This window comes from Phoxinus phoxinus (genome assembly GCF_949152265.1).
Source record: "Phoxinus phoxinus genome assembly, chromosome: 7".
NCBI lineage: Eukaryota > Metazoa > Chordata > Actinopteri > Cypriniformes > Leuciscidae > Phoxinus > Phoxinus phoxinus.
The window spans coordinates 19563724-19582297 of record NC_136882.1 but is presented as its reverse complement, the minus strand read 5'-3'; the positions used below and the strand labels follow the sequence as shown (position 1 = coordinate 19582297).

The following is an 18574-nucleotide window of genomic DNA, read 5'->3' as shown; positions in this document are numbered from 1 at the left end:
AAATCTTACCAACCCAAAACTTTTGAATGGTAGGCTATTATCAAAATAATATATAATCTGCCTGGGAAAAAAAGTCGGTTTGGATTTAAATGGGCATATTTAAATCCAAAAAGTGACCTTTTTTTTGACAGGCAGTGTGTCACAATATATCCGATTCTTTAAAAAAAAGTGTATAATAGAGTATTATTTTCTAGTAATGTTATGTTTAAGTCCCACTGATGCCATTGAATTAAAGCAAATAAACACATTTCTTTATTTACAGGACTAATTTACAGTAACATGGATCTGAGATAAAGAACACTAAATAAATATCCTACATGAATTCAAATGAGATTATTCTGTTGTGTAAGAGCTATAGGAATAAATGTCAAGTAAAGTAATTAGTCACAGTCACAGATACTGAAGTCCATAAATAAGATTTTGGCTTTCACTTTGGTCACAATGAGTAAGTGAAACTGAAATGAAGAGTCATAACTAGTCTCACATGAAGGTATGATGTGTATCGTATTGTGATAAAGAAGCTATAAAATAATGAAGTCCTTTCACAGCTTGAGTTCCAATGGCACCTAAAACAAGTATTAAACATAACGACATATATAAGAATTACCTTCATGTTCCTCATTTAACAGACAAAGGGTATTGTCTGTACAGTGTTGAATTAATGTTTAAGTATAAACATCTAAATCATTTGTAAACAATAATTAAATAGAATGAAAAGATTCATGGTACCACATAATGGAAAATATTCACAGATTCAGCATTTTAAATCAGAGTGCATCAGAATAAAAGTTATTTAAAAATGAAATGTAATTAAAATCCGATGATCTCTTGAACCTTTGTAATCACAAAAGTGATTTGTAATAAAACAGGACGCTCACAACCCCAGACATCAGTGGAATGCGAAGACTGAGGTACTGTCAGTCTAAACACCATAACATTAGGTGAAAGACGAACTTGTCAAGAACATTCACACGTAACATTCATGCCATCTGAAGAGATGCTGAAGATTTAGCTACGACTTCAAGCCAACAAGTCACATCACGATTGTTCAGCTATAAAATTTGTGGTTTTCAAACTAAAAAAAAAAATCTGCTTGGTGTAGATGCACTAAAAGACCTAAAGTCTTTTAGAGTTTAAACATTGGAATGAGCCATTTTAGGCCAAATATGTAACATTATGTTATTACAGACTTCCTGGATGTCCATGGTGCTTTCAAGCGATCTGAAATTTCAATGTTGAACTTGAACTTCCAGGTCACCCAACCACTAGTGTAACAAAACTAGTAAGGTGTGGTGCCCCTAAAGGGACCTGGTGATAGAAAAAAAAATAGAAAATGGGAAGAAAAAATTTATTACTTTTACCTCCCATCACATAATTTTTCCACCACCATGCCACTTTAGGGACTCATAGTAAGGGGGCATATCATAAATTGGTCTCATCCCAAGAAAGATCGTTCATATTCTTTAGCATTTTTCTAACTATCCTCTCCAGATCTTTCCGGGCTCTCTGTTCTTCCTCCAAGGATTTCTTCATTTTTTTATAGTCCTGTTGGAATGGTAAAATCATGTAACCAGCCAATGTTAAATATTAAGAAAAGCTTCCCCAAACCCTCACAGACACTCACCTGTTTAAGTTCTTGTACCTCATCTTTCAGAGCATAAACAACATCCACAAGGCTCCTAGGAAACATTGGATATTGAATATGTCAGTGCATACTTCAATAATAATATCATAATGCTGAAGCTCTATTCAATTCATGTTCTCTTGACAAACAACCTTTTTTAACACTTGTTATAAACCCTGTTCATGAGAATGGCCAAATATGCAGTCTTACTTCTCATCCAGAAGAGTCTGACCATTACTCTTCACCTCGTCTACACTGAACTTCTCCTCCCCAGGAACTATCAGTGCTGGACTGGCATCTTTCCACTGTCCTGTTTCAAAAGAGAAGCCCCGCATATTGATTTCAGGAGGTTTAGTTGAGTTGGATTTATTGATTAGCTCAGTACAGGACCACTGTGCCTCAAAGAATGGTTTGGGCTGGATCAAACTTACACAGGACTGTGCGAGAGTGAGACAGGAGTTAGTCATGCAGAGAGGGATCGGATCATCCAAAAAAAATAAACGCATTCAAAAAAACAAAACAAAAAGAGTACCAAGGGTTTCCTGAGGGACAGTAAAACTGAAATTAAACCACACACATACAAAAAAACCTGTAAACAACATCAAAACAAAACTCACTAAATGAAAATATGAAACAAACTTGCAAAAAAAATATTTTGTTGTAAGAGATTAATTCGTGAAAGGATAAGCATACTGTACAAAACAACCCAAGATTTATTCAAAATTTATATTACAATGTTTGTGTTTTTTTGTCATATATTTGACTCTGCATATATATAACAATCACATTAATAATGTCTTGGTTTCAAATCACGGAAACGGCACTGAAGTATCTCTGTTGAACAGTTTTAAGAATATCTGCAGTAAACGACCGACAAAAAGGTAGTAAATATACATATTTTCTTCTCGTTCATTTTTTTTAACCACAGAATAGAACTTGGTCACAAGAAATCACATAACATGAGGAATTATACTCTTTGTCATTATTGACATAATTGGCAAGTTGGTTTTCTTGTTTGTCTCTAACACATCATACATAAAAGAGGAAAAGCATCAAACACTGAGGCTTTGACAGTCTCGAATGAATGGTGAAGAACTCTTGACTATTACCAGCCACACACCTGATTTAAATGGATTCTAATAGAATTTCAACCAACATTAAATTCAACTTTTTTTCTGTAAACTTCCATACTTTTCACTATAGACACCACTATAAACTTACATGTTAGATACAAGCATACAAAAAGTCCAAAATCATTCAAAATACATTTACAAATTGAAAATAAATACATTTATATCACATAAGTATGAACATAACGTCCCCAATAATACTGTCCGTGGTGCCATCTGAGAATCATACTTATGAATTTCATGAACACTTCATGAAGTTCTCTGATAAAGACCCAACTCCTCATGTCAACAGAGCGGAAATCTAATGTTCACATTCAGTAAACAAAGTCCAAGGTAATACCACACATTTCAGATGAATGACGATACTCTATTTACAGACACGTTAAGAGATGTTAGCATCTTTTTTCTTTTACAGCAGAACCTGTCCTTGTTGCCTTTGGAGTGCATTGTACCTTCAACAGCGTTAATAATTAAATACATCTGGGAATGAGGGAATAAGAACATCATTTTTTAAAGGACACTTAAATAAATTTTGAATGCGAGGCAAACAAAGTAAAAAAAAACATTGAGTTAAGTGAGGTTGGTGGTTTCAGGGGGAGTTTAAATGTCAAGGCAACAGGGAACTGCTTTGGGAAAGTGCATATATATGCAGAAAACGATGAGGTGTGATTAATACAGCACTGAGAAATAAATAAATAAAAATGAATAAAATAAATATGCATTAGAGTGACATCATTAAATACATAAATAGTTTCAAATAAATATAAAGTCATTTAAAATAAGAGGAGTGAGGGGGAGATTAATTTTGGTGGGAGATGTAGGAGCTCTTACGGGAAACAGAGCCCATCCTGTAACTGTGGGCCGTCCATATACTGTCATAGTCAGAGTCCTCTGAGAGGTCAGAGGTGGCCTCGGGCCTTGAGATACTGCTACGGCGGCCCAGAGAGTCCACACTGGATTGATCCAAGACATGGTTATGCATGAGATCAGTGCCTTGCCAAGCTGAAGAGGTCGTCCGGTCGCAGATGATGAGAGTGGGATCAAATCATATGAATGAAGGGAAGGGGGGAGGCAGGGAGAATCGCAAATGGAAGGGAAGAGAATAAAACAAGGGGGCCGACCAAAGAATGGACATGGGTGGTGCAACCACATTGATGGGAGAACCAATAATACCGACATAGTAAATGAGTAAATAAATGATTAAATGAAAAAGTAATGTGTAAAAATGAAAGGGGGGCGGGATAAATTAAGTATGAACATTAAGTATGATGAGGAAAAAAGAGAGAGGATATTGTTATAAGAGATCCAAGAATAAACTTGTTAAGATCAACAGACTTTAGTTTATAAAGGACTGCTGTTCTATGTTACACACGAGAAGTAGATATGAATGAGGAGTGTCTTAGAAGAAAAGAGACGGAGGTGGACGGGGCCGCATACGAGACTTACTTGAGTTCAGAGTCTGCCTGGTTTTGGCACTCGTGCAGTAGGCCTCAATCACTTTCAGAATCTGAGCGTCTTCCTCCAGAGCTACAGTACCTGCACAGGTCAGAGGTTACATCAGACGCATGATCTTTCAGAATCTCTCGGTTTCAATAACCATATCAAACCTGCTGACTTACTCTTCCTCAGTGCAAACTCCTCATCGGACGGCTTCCTCTCCGGCTTTCTCTTGGGCAGCAGCTTTTTCATTGTCTTGGGGCTTTTACTGAGGTCCTGAAAGAGAAGGAGGAATGGGAAGAATAGGAAAGGAGGTGAAGAGGAGACTTAAAGAGTCATAAGAGACTACTCAAAATAATAGTGACTACAATATCAAGGGAAATTCTGTTTTATATTATATTGCATTTAATATTATATTTCCACAATATTTGTAATAGGAAGTCTAGTAAGCTCCATACCTCTTTATAGCAGAGAGCAGCTGAGGGCCTGAGTGGGGGTGCTGGACGCAAGCAGCTCAGGCTCCAGGGCTTCTGGGTTTTGGGGGGCTCCAGGGGGCCCCACATCATGGTGCTGTGTGGGGCCCCATGAGAGGAGGGATGTGGTAGGGTGTGGTAGGCAGGAGCAACTGTCAGGCCCCGGCTTTCTGCATGTCTGGATGGCGTCAGAGGGTGAGACGGGAGCTAGAGGGGTCAAATTTAAGCTGACATTTAAGTTGAAGATAATTGACAGATCACATTTCAACCAAAAATAAATAAATAAATGTTTGTGTTACATTACGCTTGACTTTATACTGTGTAAAGGGATAGTTCACCCAAAAGTTTTAATTCTGTCATTATTTACTGCCTGATTTCTTTCCAAACCCGTAAGACTTTCGGTCATGTTCGGAACACAAATTAAGATACGTTTAATGAAATCTAAGAGCTTTCTGTCCCTCCATAGACAACTTCACAACCACCACGTTGACGCTTCAAAAAGTTAAGAAAGAGATTGTAAAACTAATTCATATGAATTGAGCGGTTTAGTCCATTTTATGAAGAGACACGATCCCTTTATATGTTGAACAGATTGAATTTAGGCTTTTATTCACAAATAAACATTCACCAACTCACAAATCAATTATACGCAAGTTAACGGAAGCTCAAGCATGTTCACTAAACGTGTGAGAACCAATGAGGTTCATTCTCACAAAATTTGGACTAAACCACTCAATTAATTTGGATTAGTTTTAAAATGAATTAAAAAAATGTATCTAAACTAGATTATAAAAATATCTTTGTGTTCCAAAGATAAATGTAAGTATTAGATGTTTTGAACAACATGTGGTTGAATAAATGAGGATAGAATTTTAATTAGTTTCACAAATGTTTTTTTTTTTTTTTTTACTTTTTTGCAAAACTCTTCTGCATAGCAGCTATAAAAGTGCTAAATAAATTACCGGTAAGTAAAATAAATAAAAACATAAGTAAATAAATAAAAATAGATGTAAATAAAATAAATGTTGTGTTATATTGCGCTTGACTATATTGTGTAAAGCGGTTTATGTCTGTTTTACAAATGTGTGTGTTTCAAAGTTTTTGTAAAGCTTTTTGTGCATAGTGGCTATAAAAGTGTTTCATAAATAAATACAATGTAAACTGTATACTTTTAGATATTTAAAAACAGTGCTCGAAGTGGGGTGGTACGTACTTCTACGTTTTACTCTTAAGCGTACCTGCACTTTTTCTTGCGTACCACTACTTCTCGCATGTAGCCGATACTCTACCACTGACAGAAAAAGCGTTGCGGCCGGTTCACACCGCAAGCAGCGCATATTTTTTTCGGCATACATGTTAATCAATGAGTGCATTCCCCCCGGGGAGAGCAGCGCATGAGCATCAAGCAGGAGCGCCGCGTGAGCAGCAGTGAAGCGGGGGTTTCGGCACCGAGTCTATTTTTGTTGCGCTGCTCACGCTCTAAGTGAAAGCACACTTTTGATGGACAAAATAAATATGATTTCACACAAAAAGTGGGCAAAATGCACAGAATTTGCACGTCTAGTGTATTTTAACAAGAACTGGAGTAGGCCATGTCAGAAAATAAAATGAAGAAATTAAAATATACCCATTTAACCTTGTTTTTATTTTTCAATTTGGGTGAAAGTAGTGTTTTATAAATTAAAAAAACGAGTAAACTAGTCAGAATACGCACGCACGCACACACAACTTGTTGTTGTACAAGGAATATCTCCAAGTTTTGTTTTTCACTGTAGAAATCTCTATGTCATGATTTGCCAATGCAAGAGAGTACCGGCACCTTTTTTCCCCCACTTCAAGCACTGTTTAAAAACGTTAATATTTATATTTATGAATATTCAAATACTATATGTGTGGTTTTCAAAGATGTGACGTTGAACAGGTGACTCACTGTGTGGCAGGGAACAGTGAGGGGTTTCATGCTGGGAGCCGCCATGGTGGTGTGCTTGGTCTGTCGGTTCAGATGCTCGAGCCAGTCCTGCAGATCCTGTTTGTTATAGCAGATCACCTGAAGCCTCTCAAACATGCTTCCTATTGGATGGACACACGCACAAGCACAGGCAATGAATTACTAAGAATGATAAAAACACTTGATTGTGTCTTGAACTCAAAGAAATGTGAGTCAGTTTGTCCTTACCCGAAAGCTCAAAAGCATTTTTATGACTTTCACAGTCTTCTAATGGGGTCACCGTCATCCCACTCAAAGGTAGCTTGCCCTAAGAGAAACAAAGCAGACGTTTTCTCTTTGTGCTAGAGCCGCAAGTTCTATTTTAATGTGCGTGTTGAAAAGCTGTGGTTTGAGGGTATTTTAGGGGGTGGTGGAGTGAAACAATGAGATTTCTTTGACTGTGCATTAATCAGCTCTGACAACCGCCGGTTTCTGACCTGGTAGATGAAGCCACTCATCCTTGGACTGGCAGATAGGATGAGCAAAATATGTGGAAAAAGCAGAAGGTAACGCTCATGCTTCTCCTAAAAAAAACAAAAACATAACACAGCCTTTGTAACTGCAGAACTGAAATCACAGTGGAAAAACTATTGGCATAATCGTCAATATGATTTAGCAACAGGTCTTTTTAAAACATTATTTATAATTCTTTCATGCTGTTATTTAGCTTTTTCTTGCATGGTATCCACAACTGACGACGGTTTCAACTTCTGCTTTTTCAAGTATTCTGAAGTATAAAGACAAATCATGATTTTTTTTTAAACAATTCAAAGGGTTAACCCTCTGGATAAACACATCACTACTTACTCTAATCTTGTTAATAACTGTAATAATAAAAGGAACACTACCAATAATTGTGTTTGCATCAACAATATTTTTTGTTTAATTTTGTCACAAATTGTTAAAACGCTCAAGCCATCCTAGGTGTATATGACTTTCTTCGTTCAGCCGAATACAATCGGAGTCCCCAACTTTGTAATGACATTGAATAGTGTCCAAAAAGCGCATCCATTATAAAAGTAATCCATTGAACTTCAGTGGGTTAAAAAAATGCCTTCTGAAGCGAAGCGATGGGTTTTAGTAAGTAAAATATACATATTTAAAACTTTATAAACTATAAATCACTGGGTTCCGGCATACACGCGTTCACGAGTCGAGTTCCGGCGGAAGGGTGACCTCTGACCCGACACACGATCTAGCTCCTCTTATATCTAAATGATTTACTATAACTCCAATTGTGTTCGGCTGAAAGAAGAACGTTATATACACCTAGAATGGCTTGAGGGTGAGTAAATAATGGGATTTCCTTTTGGATTAATTATTTCTTTAAAAACCTGAAGTGGATCTTTCTTTTCCCAATCAGAACATATTTTTTCCCCCCAGACATACGGCATCTGGTATGATTACTAACAAACATTATGTAATTAAAAATGTTCACATTAATTAAATTTGCCAATTCGATTACCACTAATGCAAACAGTGAAGTTGTGATAATACAGAAGTAGCAACAGATAATTTCTTCCATATTGTGACATAGATCCAGGTAAAACATTGTAGAAAAAGAAAAATAGTAGTCGGAGACTTGCTAATTGGATGGAGGTAGATCCGAATGCAAGTTTGCAGTCAATTGTAAGAAAGGGGCAGGGTTTATGCTGACTAAATTATTAGAAAAGTCTGCCAAACAGGAAAGAAATCTGTTGGTATGACTCTTTGATTAAAAATTACAAGGTCAAAAAATGTATGCATGGAGTGAATCATTCACAATATGATCAATAACATTCTTTAAGAAAATGGATAGCGTGAATTTTAATTTCATGCTGACTTTAATGTCTGGCATTGGTCTAATAAGCAGATCCCAAATCCCGTCCCATAAGCAGGTCCCATCCCAAATTCACACTATTAGGGGAGAATATATTTATCAGGTCTGTCAGCTATTCAGATCTTTGTGCTGTCTCACCTCACAGCCATAGTTCTGGACCATGGCCTGGCTCATATACAGCACTGACCCCAGGGTCTTGATGTCCTCCCCCTCCCAGAGACGAATCGCCTCAGTCAGGATCTGAAGCTCAAGCTCCTTACGCTTCCGCACCTCCTGACACTGTGCCTGTAACCATGGCAACACAATGCATTAAGATTAAGAAGGCTGGTTGTCATGGGAATGATCCACACCTAACTGCAGTGGCAAAACCACGGGACACCAGTCAACACTCACAGAGAGATTCTTGAAAGCTGTCATACATTTCTGAATTTCTGTCCTGTCTGGATGACCCTCCTGAAAGGGAAAGAAGACAATGTCACATTGACTGATAAAAAAACTCAACAGAAACCAAACAAACATTCTATCTTTTACCTCCATGTGTCTCTCCAGCTCCTTCAGTAATGTGGGATATTTGTCCAGTCTCATGAAGGGTTTGCTGAGGCCAGAGGTCAGTGTGAGAATACCTGGTATGGACGCACCCCTTCCCTCTATGAACTCTCCAAGTTCCTCACTGCAGGCACAGAAATGAGAGGTTATCACCGGTTTTCACCTATCAAACCAGTGAAGGGCTTCTCTGTGAAATCAGAACACAGTATAGTGGAGTCACAGTACCTGTGATCAGTGAGAATACTGACTGCCGACGGGTGGTTGGAGCAGTAAGACACATAAAGAGACCTCATCTGGGGCATGAGATTCAGGAAGAACCCCCCAACCTTCTGCTGAAGCTCTGGAAGCCTTAATCACAGAACATTGAGAAGAATTATTACAAACAGTGTACTGATGTTCCTCAAATATTCTTCTATTTCTGAACCTATAATCCTAAGTCTAGGACATGCATCTATATTTCCAATATTAACAACACATTCTGTAATTAATTCAACCCAAAACATTTCAATTCATAGACTTAATTTAAACCTTATTTAGCAGATACACTACTGTTCAAAAGTTTGGATACAGTAAAATTTGTTTTGTTTTTTTGTTAAAAAAAAAATTAATACTTTATTCAGGAAGGACACATTAAAAGAATGCAGTTGATATAAAAAAAAACGGATGACTAGAAATTTCTTACTACTTAATTCTAAAAAAACAAAAGGTTTTAATTATTGGACCAAAAACCTTAGCATGTAATAACCTAGAATACTGTCTAACACTTGATGGCTGCTCTGTCAAGTCTTCGTCATCAGTTAGGAACCTGGGTGTGCTTCTTTGATACCAATCTTTCATTTGAAAGACACGTTTCAAGCATCTGTCAAACCGCATCAATATCTAAATTATGATATATGCTCTCAATGAAAAATGCAGAAAGTTGGTTAATGCGTTCATGACCTCAAGGCTAGATTATTGTAATGCTCTACAGGGTGGTTGCCCTGCACGCTTAATAAACAAACTCCAGCTGGTCCAAAATGCAGCAGCTAAAGTTCTTCCTAGAACTAAGAAGTATGACCATATTAGTGCGGTTCTGTCAACACTGTATTGGCTCCCTATAAAACATTTTTTAAATCTTGCAAATTAGCGAGCTCTTAACGCATTATAGTCTTTCACGTTTATTGCGATCCCAAATTGCCAGTTGATAATACCTAGAATATAAAAATCGACTGTGGTCAGTAGATCCTTTTCCTATTTAGCACGCAATTTCTGGAATAGTCTTCCTAGCCTTGTTTAGGAAGCACACACACTGTCAGTTCAAATCTAGACTAAAAACACGCATACACAAACACATTGTCACATTTATATAATTCACATCCGTTAAAGGATTGTTAGGCTGCATAAATTATGCCAACCAGAACCTAGAACACTTCCTATAATTGTACTCGTAACTAGTGATGGGAGAAATGAACCAATTGCAAAATGATTCACAATTTCGAAGCGTTCGAAACGCCACATGCTGGTGACCCCTGCTGGTAAGAACAGTGTAAATGCAACAAAATCTCAGGCCAAACATGCATAAAAAAAAGCTTTTACATGGTTGTTTTCATGGTTTGTTCCATGGATGGCTCAGCTAAACAGGCCAATAAGAGACTATTAACTACTATTAGTAGTTCTATTAGAGTTGGGGTTTAACCCCATCCTGGCCAAATTTGCCCATTGGCCTCTGTCGATCATGGCCTCCTAATCATCCCCTTAATATTGATTGGCTTCATCACTCTGTCTCCTCTCCACCAGTAAGCTGCTGTGTGGTGGGCGTTCTGGGGCAATATTGCTGCTGTCGCATCATCCAGATGGATGGTGCACATTGGTGGTGGTTGAGGAGATTCCCCCTTCCATATGTAAAGTGCTTTGAGTGCCCAGAAAATCACTATATAAATGTAACAAATTGTTATTATTCCTTTTAATTATACTAATGTCGCATTAAAACATCTATAAATGTATAAAACTGATCAGAGATCAGGAAAACCCCATAGACACATATTCAATGGTTCACCGCTGGAGGCGATCTCAGTAAATCCGCATGATTCATGGGTTTTACAGATCATCGCCTTGGAAACGAAGCGCCTCAATTTAGAAACGTTTCGAAACAGTTATGACATAACAAAGCCTCGTTTACTGAAATCACATGACTTTGGCAGTTTCATACACGCTCCGAACCACTGATTCGAAACAAAAGATTCATAAAGGTTTTTTAAGCTTCATGAAGCAGTGTTTTGAAATCTCCCATCACTACTACATCGTAAGCAGAATGGCATCTATGATAACATTAATCTTTCTGTTTATCCTGAGGTTACCATAGTCAGACGTATCCTGTCGATATCCAGATAAGGTGGTGGACCTGCACCTAGACACGACCACAACGCAGCCCTGATAGTCACCAGAGATCCTGTCAACTAGACAATCCCCTGTGAACTGAAGACCTTGTCGACGCAACAGCCATCGGCACTAGGGGCGTTTCCTCCAAGGAGGCAAGGGAGGCAGAGCCTCCTCAAAAAATTTTATGAGAAATCCTAATAATCCATATTATAAAAATAAGACAATGCAAATATTACAAAATGTGACATAAAAAAATCTTAGAAATCACTAATTTTTCTAAAGTAACACTGTCCAACAGCGACAATGGCAGGTAAAGTTACAGAGGAAGTCCGTGTTTCTTGTGCCTCCTCTGAGCCCATTGAGTTTTAACAGCCCCCCTAAAGCGTGTGGTGGGTTTGATGCGGGTAATTGAGAATGAATTGGGGAAAGTTACGTGAGAGGAGGCAATGCCTCCATTGCGCTATGATTGGTTATGGATGATGCGATAAATCCCGCCTCAGTTCACAAACATTAAAAAACTGTAAAAGCGGAGGCAATTTTTAAAATATTTTTATATGTATAACTTTGCCTCTTTATTTCAGAACACCACTGATCGACACATATCCTCAGCAAAGACCACAGGATCATACAAGACCATAGATCTATGACCAGATTCTCCATACAGGCGCGATTAATCCGATCACCAAGCAAAAGGAACCGTAGGAAATATTTGAATGCTAACGATCCACAATCTGAATTCTAACTTGTGATGCAGCCTGAATCATAATCACACCATGTTCGTTCATTGGCCAGAGGAGAATTCATTGGCCAGCCCCCAACTGAGCCTGGTTTCTCCTAATGTTTTTTTTTTTCTCCCTTCTGTCACCTGATGGCGTTTGGGTTCCTTGGCACTGTCGCCTCGGGCTTGCTTATTTGGGGACACTTCATACTCAACACTATTACTGATTTGACTGCTCTGACATTATTGGATGAGAAATTAACTGAGCTGGACAATGACATCATTGTTTTTTGCAGAACTGCTTTATTATATTAAATAAACTTCTTTAATAATTTATCATCTTTACTACGGAACTTAATCAACACTGAACTGACCTCAGCTGAACAATGACACTATTTTCTTTTAGAGTTGCTGTACAGCCAAAAAGAAATATGTTTGCATCATTGAATAGTTTTCCTGTTATCACTGTAAAACTGCTTTTAAATCTGTATTGTATAAAGCAATATATTTAAATAAAGGTGACTTGACTTGTGATCAAAAGTGAGAATAAAGACATTTATAATGTTACAAAAGATTTTTGTTTCAAATAAATGCTGTTCTTTCGAACTTTCTATTCATTAAAGGATCCTGAAAAAAATATATATCAGGGTTTTCACAAAAATATTAAGAAGCACGACATTTTCAACAATGATAATAATAAGAAATAGTTCTTGATCACCAAATCAACATAATAGAATGATTTCGAAAGGATCATGTGACACTGAAGACTGGAGTAATGATGTTAAAGATTCAGCCTTACCACAACAGGAATAAATTACATTAAAAAAAATTATAATTAAATCCTACCACTGCACATTTTTGAACAGTAGTGTAATTCAAGTCTTCACTACTATGTTATTTTAGTGTGTTTGTTTTTGCAAACTTTATATTAGAATTTTTCATAATTTTATTACACATTTATTATGTAGCAGAATGCTTTTATTATTAGATCTCTGTACATAATGTTCTAAGGTTTTATTTACAACAAAAAATATGACTAATATTAACTTACTTCAACAAACTCTTACTTTCTTTGACAGGTATAAACTCACTTGTTTTATTGCTAAAAACTAATTTTGCATTTTCCAATCTTGTTCTAATATAGAGGTCAGTGTAAACATTATAAAACTCTAGTGATACTCAAATCCTCTATAAGGGATAGTTGACCCAAAAAAGACAATGTTGTCATCATTTACTCACTCTCATGTTGTTCCATGTTGGTAACCAGACAGTTGATGGAACCCATTGACTTCCATAGTAGGAAAACATGGCTGCCGTCAATTGACAGGTTACCAGCATTCTTTAAAATATTCTATTTTGTGTTCTACAGAAGAAAGCAACTCACAAGGATTTGGAACAACTTTTCAAAAAATATATATTTTTGGGTAAACCTTCCCTTTAATGGACCTCAGGTTTACGTTACCGCCCAGGTCTATTTTCATCATCTAGAAGTCGAAACTCGATCCATTTGATTGAGTCTCAGTTTCACTAAGTGCTTAGTCCCTCCTGCCGTAAATTACTCAGTGCTATTAAGAGACAGTCCAGGAATCACATGGCTGCTCATGGTTAGAATGAAACTCACTTGGTGCGGTCCTCCAGTGACTGGACCAGAGTCTGCTGGAAAGTGCTGATTTCCTCCAGGTTCCCGAGAATTACACTTACATCTGAGGTGCTCAGTCTATGAGAAACGATGAGAAAAGTGAATGCTTAAACATTAAGGCCGTACTTCACTCGAATAATGAGAAAACTTCAAGTGGACTGGTTACATAAAAATCATGAATATTTTTTTTAATCACTCTTAATTAACACACTAATGCCCGGTTTCACAGACAAGGCTTAAGCCTAGTCCCAAATTAAAATGCATGTTTGAGCTGTTTTAACTGAAAGCAACTTGCACTGACATATCTTAAAAAATAAAGCTAAATTGAGTATTTTATTATTGTGTTTGTGTGGGTTTTTTTTGGAGGATAGCAAGCGTTTTACTTTTCTGTCATCTGTAGAGGTCTCAGGTAGTTGGTCAAAAGGTTCTGGAGCTCCTTTGAATACTCAGTTTCGGTTTCTAAAATGTTCTGTAGCACCTGAAGACAAACAAACAGCAGCTATTTTTAGACAAGATATTTCTAACACAATGATTACTAATCAGCGGCGATCATTCACAAATCAACAGTCTGATTACTGTTTATGCACAAAACCTTCAAAATTAAGCGAATCAATCTGGTGACACTTCAAAAGGATATTTGATTAAAATGTGCTTACCAGGTTGTAGTAGGTTTTACTGATGGCTGCGGTATCAAAACCTTTGGGGGGGCTTTTAAGAGTTCCAGATTTAGGGGACACTGGTTTGTCTGTAAGGCCACATAGATTGTTTTAATAAATGTGCACTGTGGATAAAGAGAAGACTGTGTTTATATATTTATAATGGGTCTACAGCAAACTGACACATACCTGACCCTTTGACCTCTCTGACGTAATTGCTTGGAAACCAGCCTGTCTTGCCGTTGAAGGATCCTTCCCACCAGCCCCCTTCTTCTGTGCGAGTAACATTGATGATGTCACCCTTGCTGAAAGAGAGCTCATCCTCATTGGTCTGCTGGAAATTGAAGCGAGCTTTAACCACAAACTGAGCGTTACTGTTCTCCGTCATGTCCTATAAGAGAGAGAGTACTTATGTTTGCATACAGCCTCACGAGTCCGAAAATCAAAACTGACCCATTTACATTAATTAATATGTTTGCACAAGACAGAGTTTCAGGACACTGCTACTAAAAAGTTAAATTACATCTTTGCCTTTTTAACTCATCTAAAAATATGCCAACATAACAGCTCTTCACATGGACAGTTTTATACACTACTGATCAAAAGTTTGGTGTCAGTAAGAAATTAAAGAAATTAATACATTTATTCAGCAAGGATGCATTAAATTGATCAAAAGTGAAAGATTTCTATTTCAAATAAATCCTGTCCTTTTGAACTTTCCATACATCAAAGAACTCTGAAAAAAATGGATCAGTTTTCACAAAAATATATTTTGCAGCACAATTGTTTTCAACATTAATAATAATAAGAAATGTTTGAGCACTGAATGATTTCTAAAGGATCATGTAACACTTCAGCTTTGCCATCACAGGAATAAATTACATTTTAAAATAAATATTACAGAAAACAGTTATCTTAAATAGTAATAATTTCACAATATTACTGTTTTACTGTATTTTTTTTATCAAATAAATGCAGCCTTTGTGCTGCATAAAGACCAGGACCTTTCACACTGAGCGCGATTAAGCGACACGAATGTACGCCGCGATGACACTCTTATATCGAAACAATAGATCCATATAGAGCCATTCACACTGGGCGCGATCAATCGCAGCGCGTCAGTTTATTTTTTACACCAGTGTATAGATTTTTTTCCCCATTGCCCCGAGATAGAACAAGCCATCCAATTAGATTTGAGCTTACCCGAGCCGCTGCGGTTACACAAAAATGTGAGATTGGTGGCGCTGGTTTGAAAACCTGTGTAAACCCCGAAAAAAAGTATTCCGGAAGAGAAAAGAGAATGGATGTTGAGTGTTATCACTGGTGTCTGAGAACAGATTTATTCTTACATGTTCTTTATACAGATTATTATTCACAGGACCAAATCACAGAACGGGGAGGGAGCAGCAAGACGATGACGACATCTATGCGACACACCAAAGCAGTTTGTTTATATCAACATGTGCACTGCAGATTTACCTTCTACCCTCATGTTTGTCTAGCACAAACGGAAATAGACGCTGAACGCCATCGTGTACACATAAATCTATGACCCATCGTCTTCTTCCTCGTCAAATTTCTGTCGCTCTACATACGTCATCTGGTATAATTGAAACGATTGGCTATGAGCTACGTACAGGCGCATTTGATAGACATTCGTAGCGCCCAATAAACGACTCTGGGTATTCGTAAACCACGCCTCAAATACGAGAAAATAAACATGTGGTTCAAAGACCACGTAGCAATGAGACGGTCTGACGTTAGCCAAGCTAGCGACTTGGGGTATTTTTTAACAATAAAGAATGAGAAATGCTTACATAATGCTAAGCAGTTCAGTTTATTATAAAACACTACAAATAATGCACATCTGCTCATTACTTAATCAAAATACACGCACTCAATGATGGTTTCTGTGTATTACCAAACTTTATTAATCTTATTTTACTGTTGTATGTTGTGCAGCAGATGAGGTTAAAGCCAAATGGGAAAACCTACAAGATACATAAGAGGAGAAATATTTTGTGTTCCGTATGAAAGCTCCGTTTGTCTGCGATTAGTTTAGCTTTATCTTGTCGTGCTCAGTGTGAGAGGGCCTTAAGAGACTTCTTTAAAAAAGCATTAAAAAAATCCCTGACCCCAAACTTTGGAACAGTTGTGCAGATGTTATGCACATATTTCCATTGTGATCTGGTGAGGTTGGTTGAGAGGTCTCACCCCAAAGTTACTCACAAGGCTGCGGAACTGGTTATGGAGCAATTTAGAAGATCGTCCCAGTGAAGACTGGGAGGCCAGCGATTCGAAGGATTTGATCCGGTGGGCGGAAGAGTGACGCGTACATACAGAGTCGCTGCCAATGCCAATATCTACACAAACACAGAGAACACAGAAGAGAACAACAATCACTGGAAACATCTGTAACAGTGTCACACATTATTAGAGGAGCACATGCGGAACTTTGAACACATTTTTAAATGTTAATAACTTTGTACTTTTGGGATTTACATTTAAAATGTTTTTTAAGGAACACTATGTAACTTTTTTGGGGGGGGAAATTATACATCAAACCCTCTTCCAAAACATGTTTGTGTCTTACCCTGATTCACTATGGTAAGCCTATTTTAGGTGTTTATATTTTAGACCTGTCGGGATGGTTTTCACGGGAAATTGCAAACATGCGTTACTCGCCCATGCATGAAAAGTTGCTCAGGCTACTTTGACATGTATATGGTGGGAGTGGCATAGATTAGTTGTCACAAGGAGCGAGAAAGGCTGACTCGAACCTCCAGGGAATCACCCGATTAAAAAAACAAAACAAATAAACAAACAAACAAACAGGAGAGTCTGCTGACAAAAAGAGAATGCGACAGAGCTCGTAATAAAACAAGAATCAAGATTGGCTTGGCTTTTCGGAAATGGCAAAACAGATGGATTTAAAATATTGTAAAAGCTTATTTTATTGAACAGATAACTTGCCATATATAGCTCTCTAACAGAGTTCAATGTAAAGCATTATATATTGTGAATGGTCATTTCATTATGGTGGTTGTAGCACTGTGCTGGAATTTATTTTCCAGGAAGTACCGCGTATAGCTACAGTAACTAGTCTTCAGCTAGTCAGCTTGAGATCCTTTCCATCTAAACTGGTTATATCTCTTAAGCCTAGTAGTGAATGTTTAATGAGCAGTAGGATAACCATATTTATCCGCAGTCATGCAGAGTCATAGCACAACCAAAAAAAAATTCTTCTGCTAAATGTATGCGGTTTTGTTTTTTTATCTCTAGTGGGCCAAACGTTACATACTGTACCTTTAAAAGAATGTAAAAAAATAAATAAATCATATTGTGAAAATCTAAATGGGATAGTTCTAGATACTAGTCTTACCTGCAGTCACTTTATTGAGGGCAACCAGTGTAGTGAGGACTCTGCTGAAGTTGTGGCCCTGAAGCAGGTCACCAGCCTCAAATGGCTATAGAGAAAAAAACATTATATAACATCATTAATCTAGACCACGCACGGCACCTACAAGTCAGTTAAAACTCTAGCTTATTTCAAGCACATTAAAGGGATAGTTCACCCAAAATTTTTAATGTATCATCGTTTACTCACCCTCATGTCGTTCCAAACCCGTAAGACATTCGTTTATCTTCAAAACACTAATGAAGATATTTTAAATTCAATCTGAGAGATTTCTGTCCCCCCACTGACAGTCATGCAACTACCACTTTTGTTGTTTTAAAAAGTTTATAAAGAGATTTCGAAAACTAATCCATATCATTGAGTGGTTCAGTCCAAATTTTCTGAAGAAAATGGATTGCTTTATATGATGAACAGATTGAATATAGGCTTTTACAAACCTCATTGGTTCTTACGGAAGCTCAAATGTGCTTCATAACACGTGAGAATGAACCTCAGTGGTTGTCGCATGTCAAGCAAGCATGCATGCTTGAGCTTACCACAACTGATGTGTGTTGATGAATGTTTGGACTAAACCGCTCAATTCATATGGATTAGTTTTACGATCTCTTTATGAATTCTTTACGTTTGAAGCGTAAAAACAGTACCGGTAGTTGCATGGACTGTCAATGGAGAGACAGAAATCTCTCAGATTTCATTTAAATATCGTCATTTGTGTTTCGAAGATGAACGAAAGTCTTATGGGTTTGTGCATGAATAAACTATTCATAAT

General features: G+C 37.4%; 1 protein-coding gene across 6 annotated transcripts in view; it reads right to left on the bottom strand.

Annotated features, from left to right (window-relative positions):
- Window positions 1-18574, bottom strand: part of arhgef7a (Rho guanine nucleotide exchange factor (GEF) 7a) — a 28471-nt gene continuing 9897 nt past the window's right edge. The window contains exons 3-22 of one of the 6 annotated variants that reach the window (XM_079617703.1): window positions 17770-17854; window positions 16602-16750; window positions 14577-14778; window positions 14388-14476; window positions 14115-14209; window positions 13714-13809; window positions 9242-9364; window positions 9002-9140; window positions 8864-8923; window positions 8609-8755; window positions 7089-7175; window positions 6841-6919; window positions 6595-6734; window positions 4650-4871; window positions 4374-4467; window positions 4201-4290; window positions 3586-3756; window positions 1835-1934; window positions 1625-1679; window positions 1-1545 (exon numbers count right to left, since the gene is read on the bottom strand). In XM_079617703.1, coding sequence (XP_079473829.1) covers window positions 1423-1545; window positions 1625-1679; window positions 1835-1934; window positions 3586-3756; window positions 4201-4290; window positions 4374-4467; window positions 4650-4871; window positions 6595-6734; window positions 6841-6919; window positions 7089-7175; window positions 8609-8755; window positions 8864-8923; window positions 9002-9140; window positions 9242-9364; window positions 13714-13809; window positions 14115-14209; window positions 14388-14476; window positions 14577-14778; window positions 16602-16750; window positions 17770-17854 — 2346 coding nt within the window. In that variant the 3' untranslated portion in view covers window positions 1-1422. Of the gene's footprint in view, window positions 1546-1624; window positions 1680-1834; window positions 1935-2315; window positions 3757-4200; window positions 4291-4373; window positions 4468-4649; window positions 4872-6594; window positions 6735-6840; window positions 6920-7088; window positions 7176-8608; window positions 8756-8863; window positions 8924-9001; window positions 9141-9241; window positions 9365-13713; window positions 13810-14114; window positions 14210-14387; window positions 14477-14576; window positions 14779-16601; window positions 16751-17769; window positions 17855-18574 lie in introns of those variants that run through there. The other 5 variants (XM_079617704.1, XM_079617700.1, XM_079617699.1 and 2 more) reach the window with 5 other exon arrangements.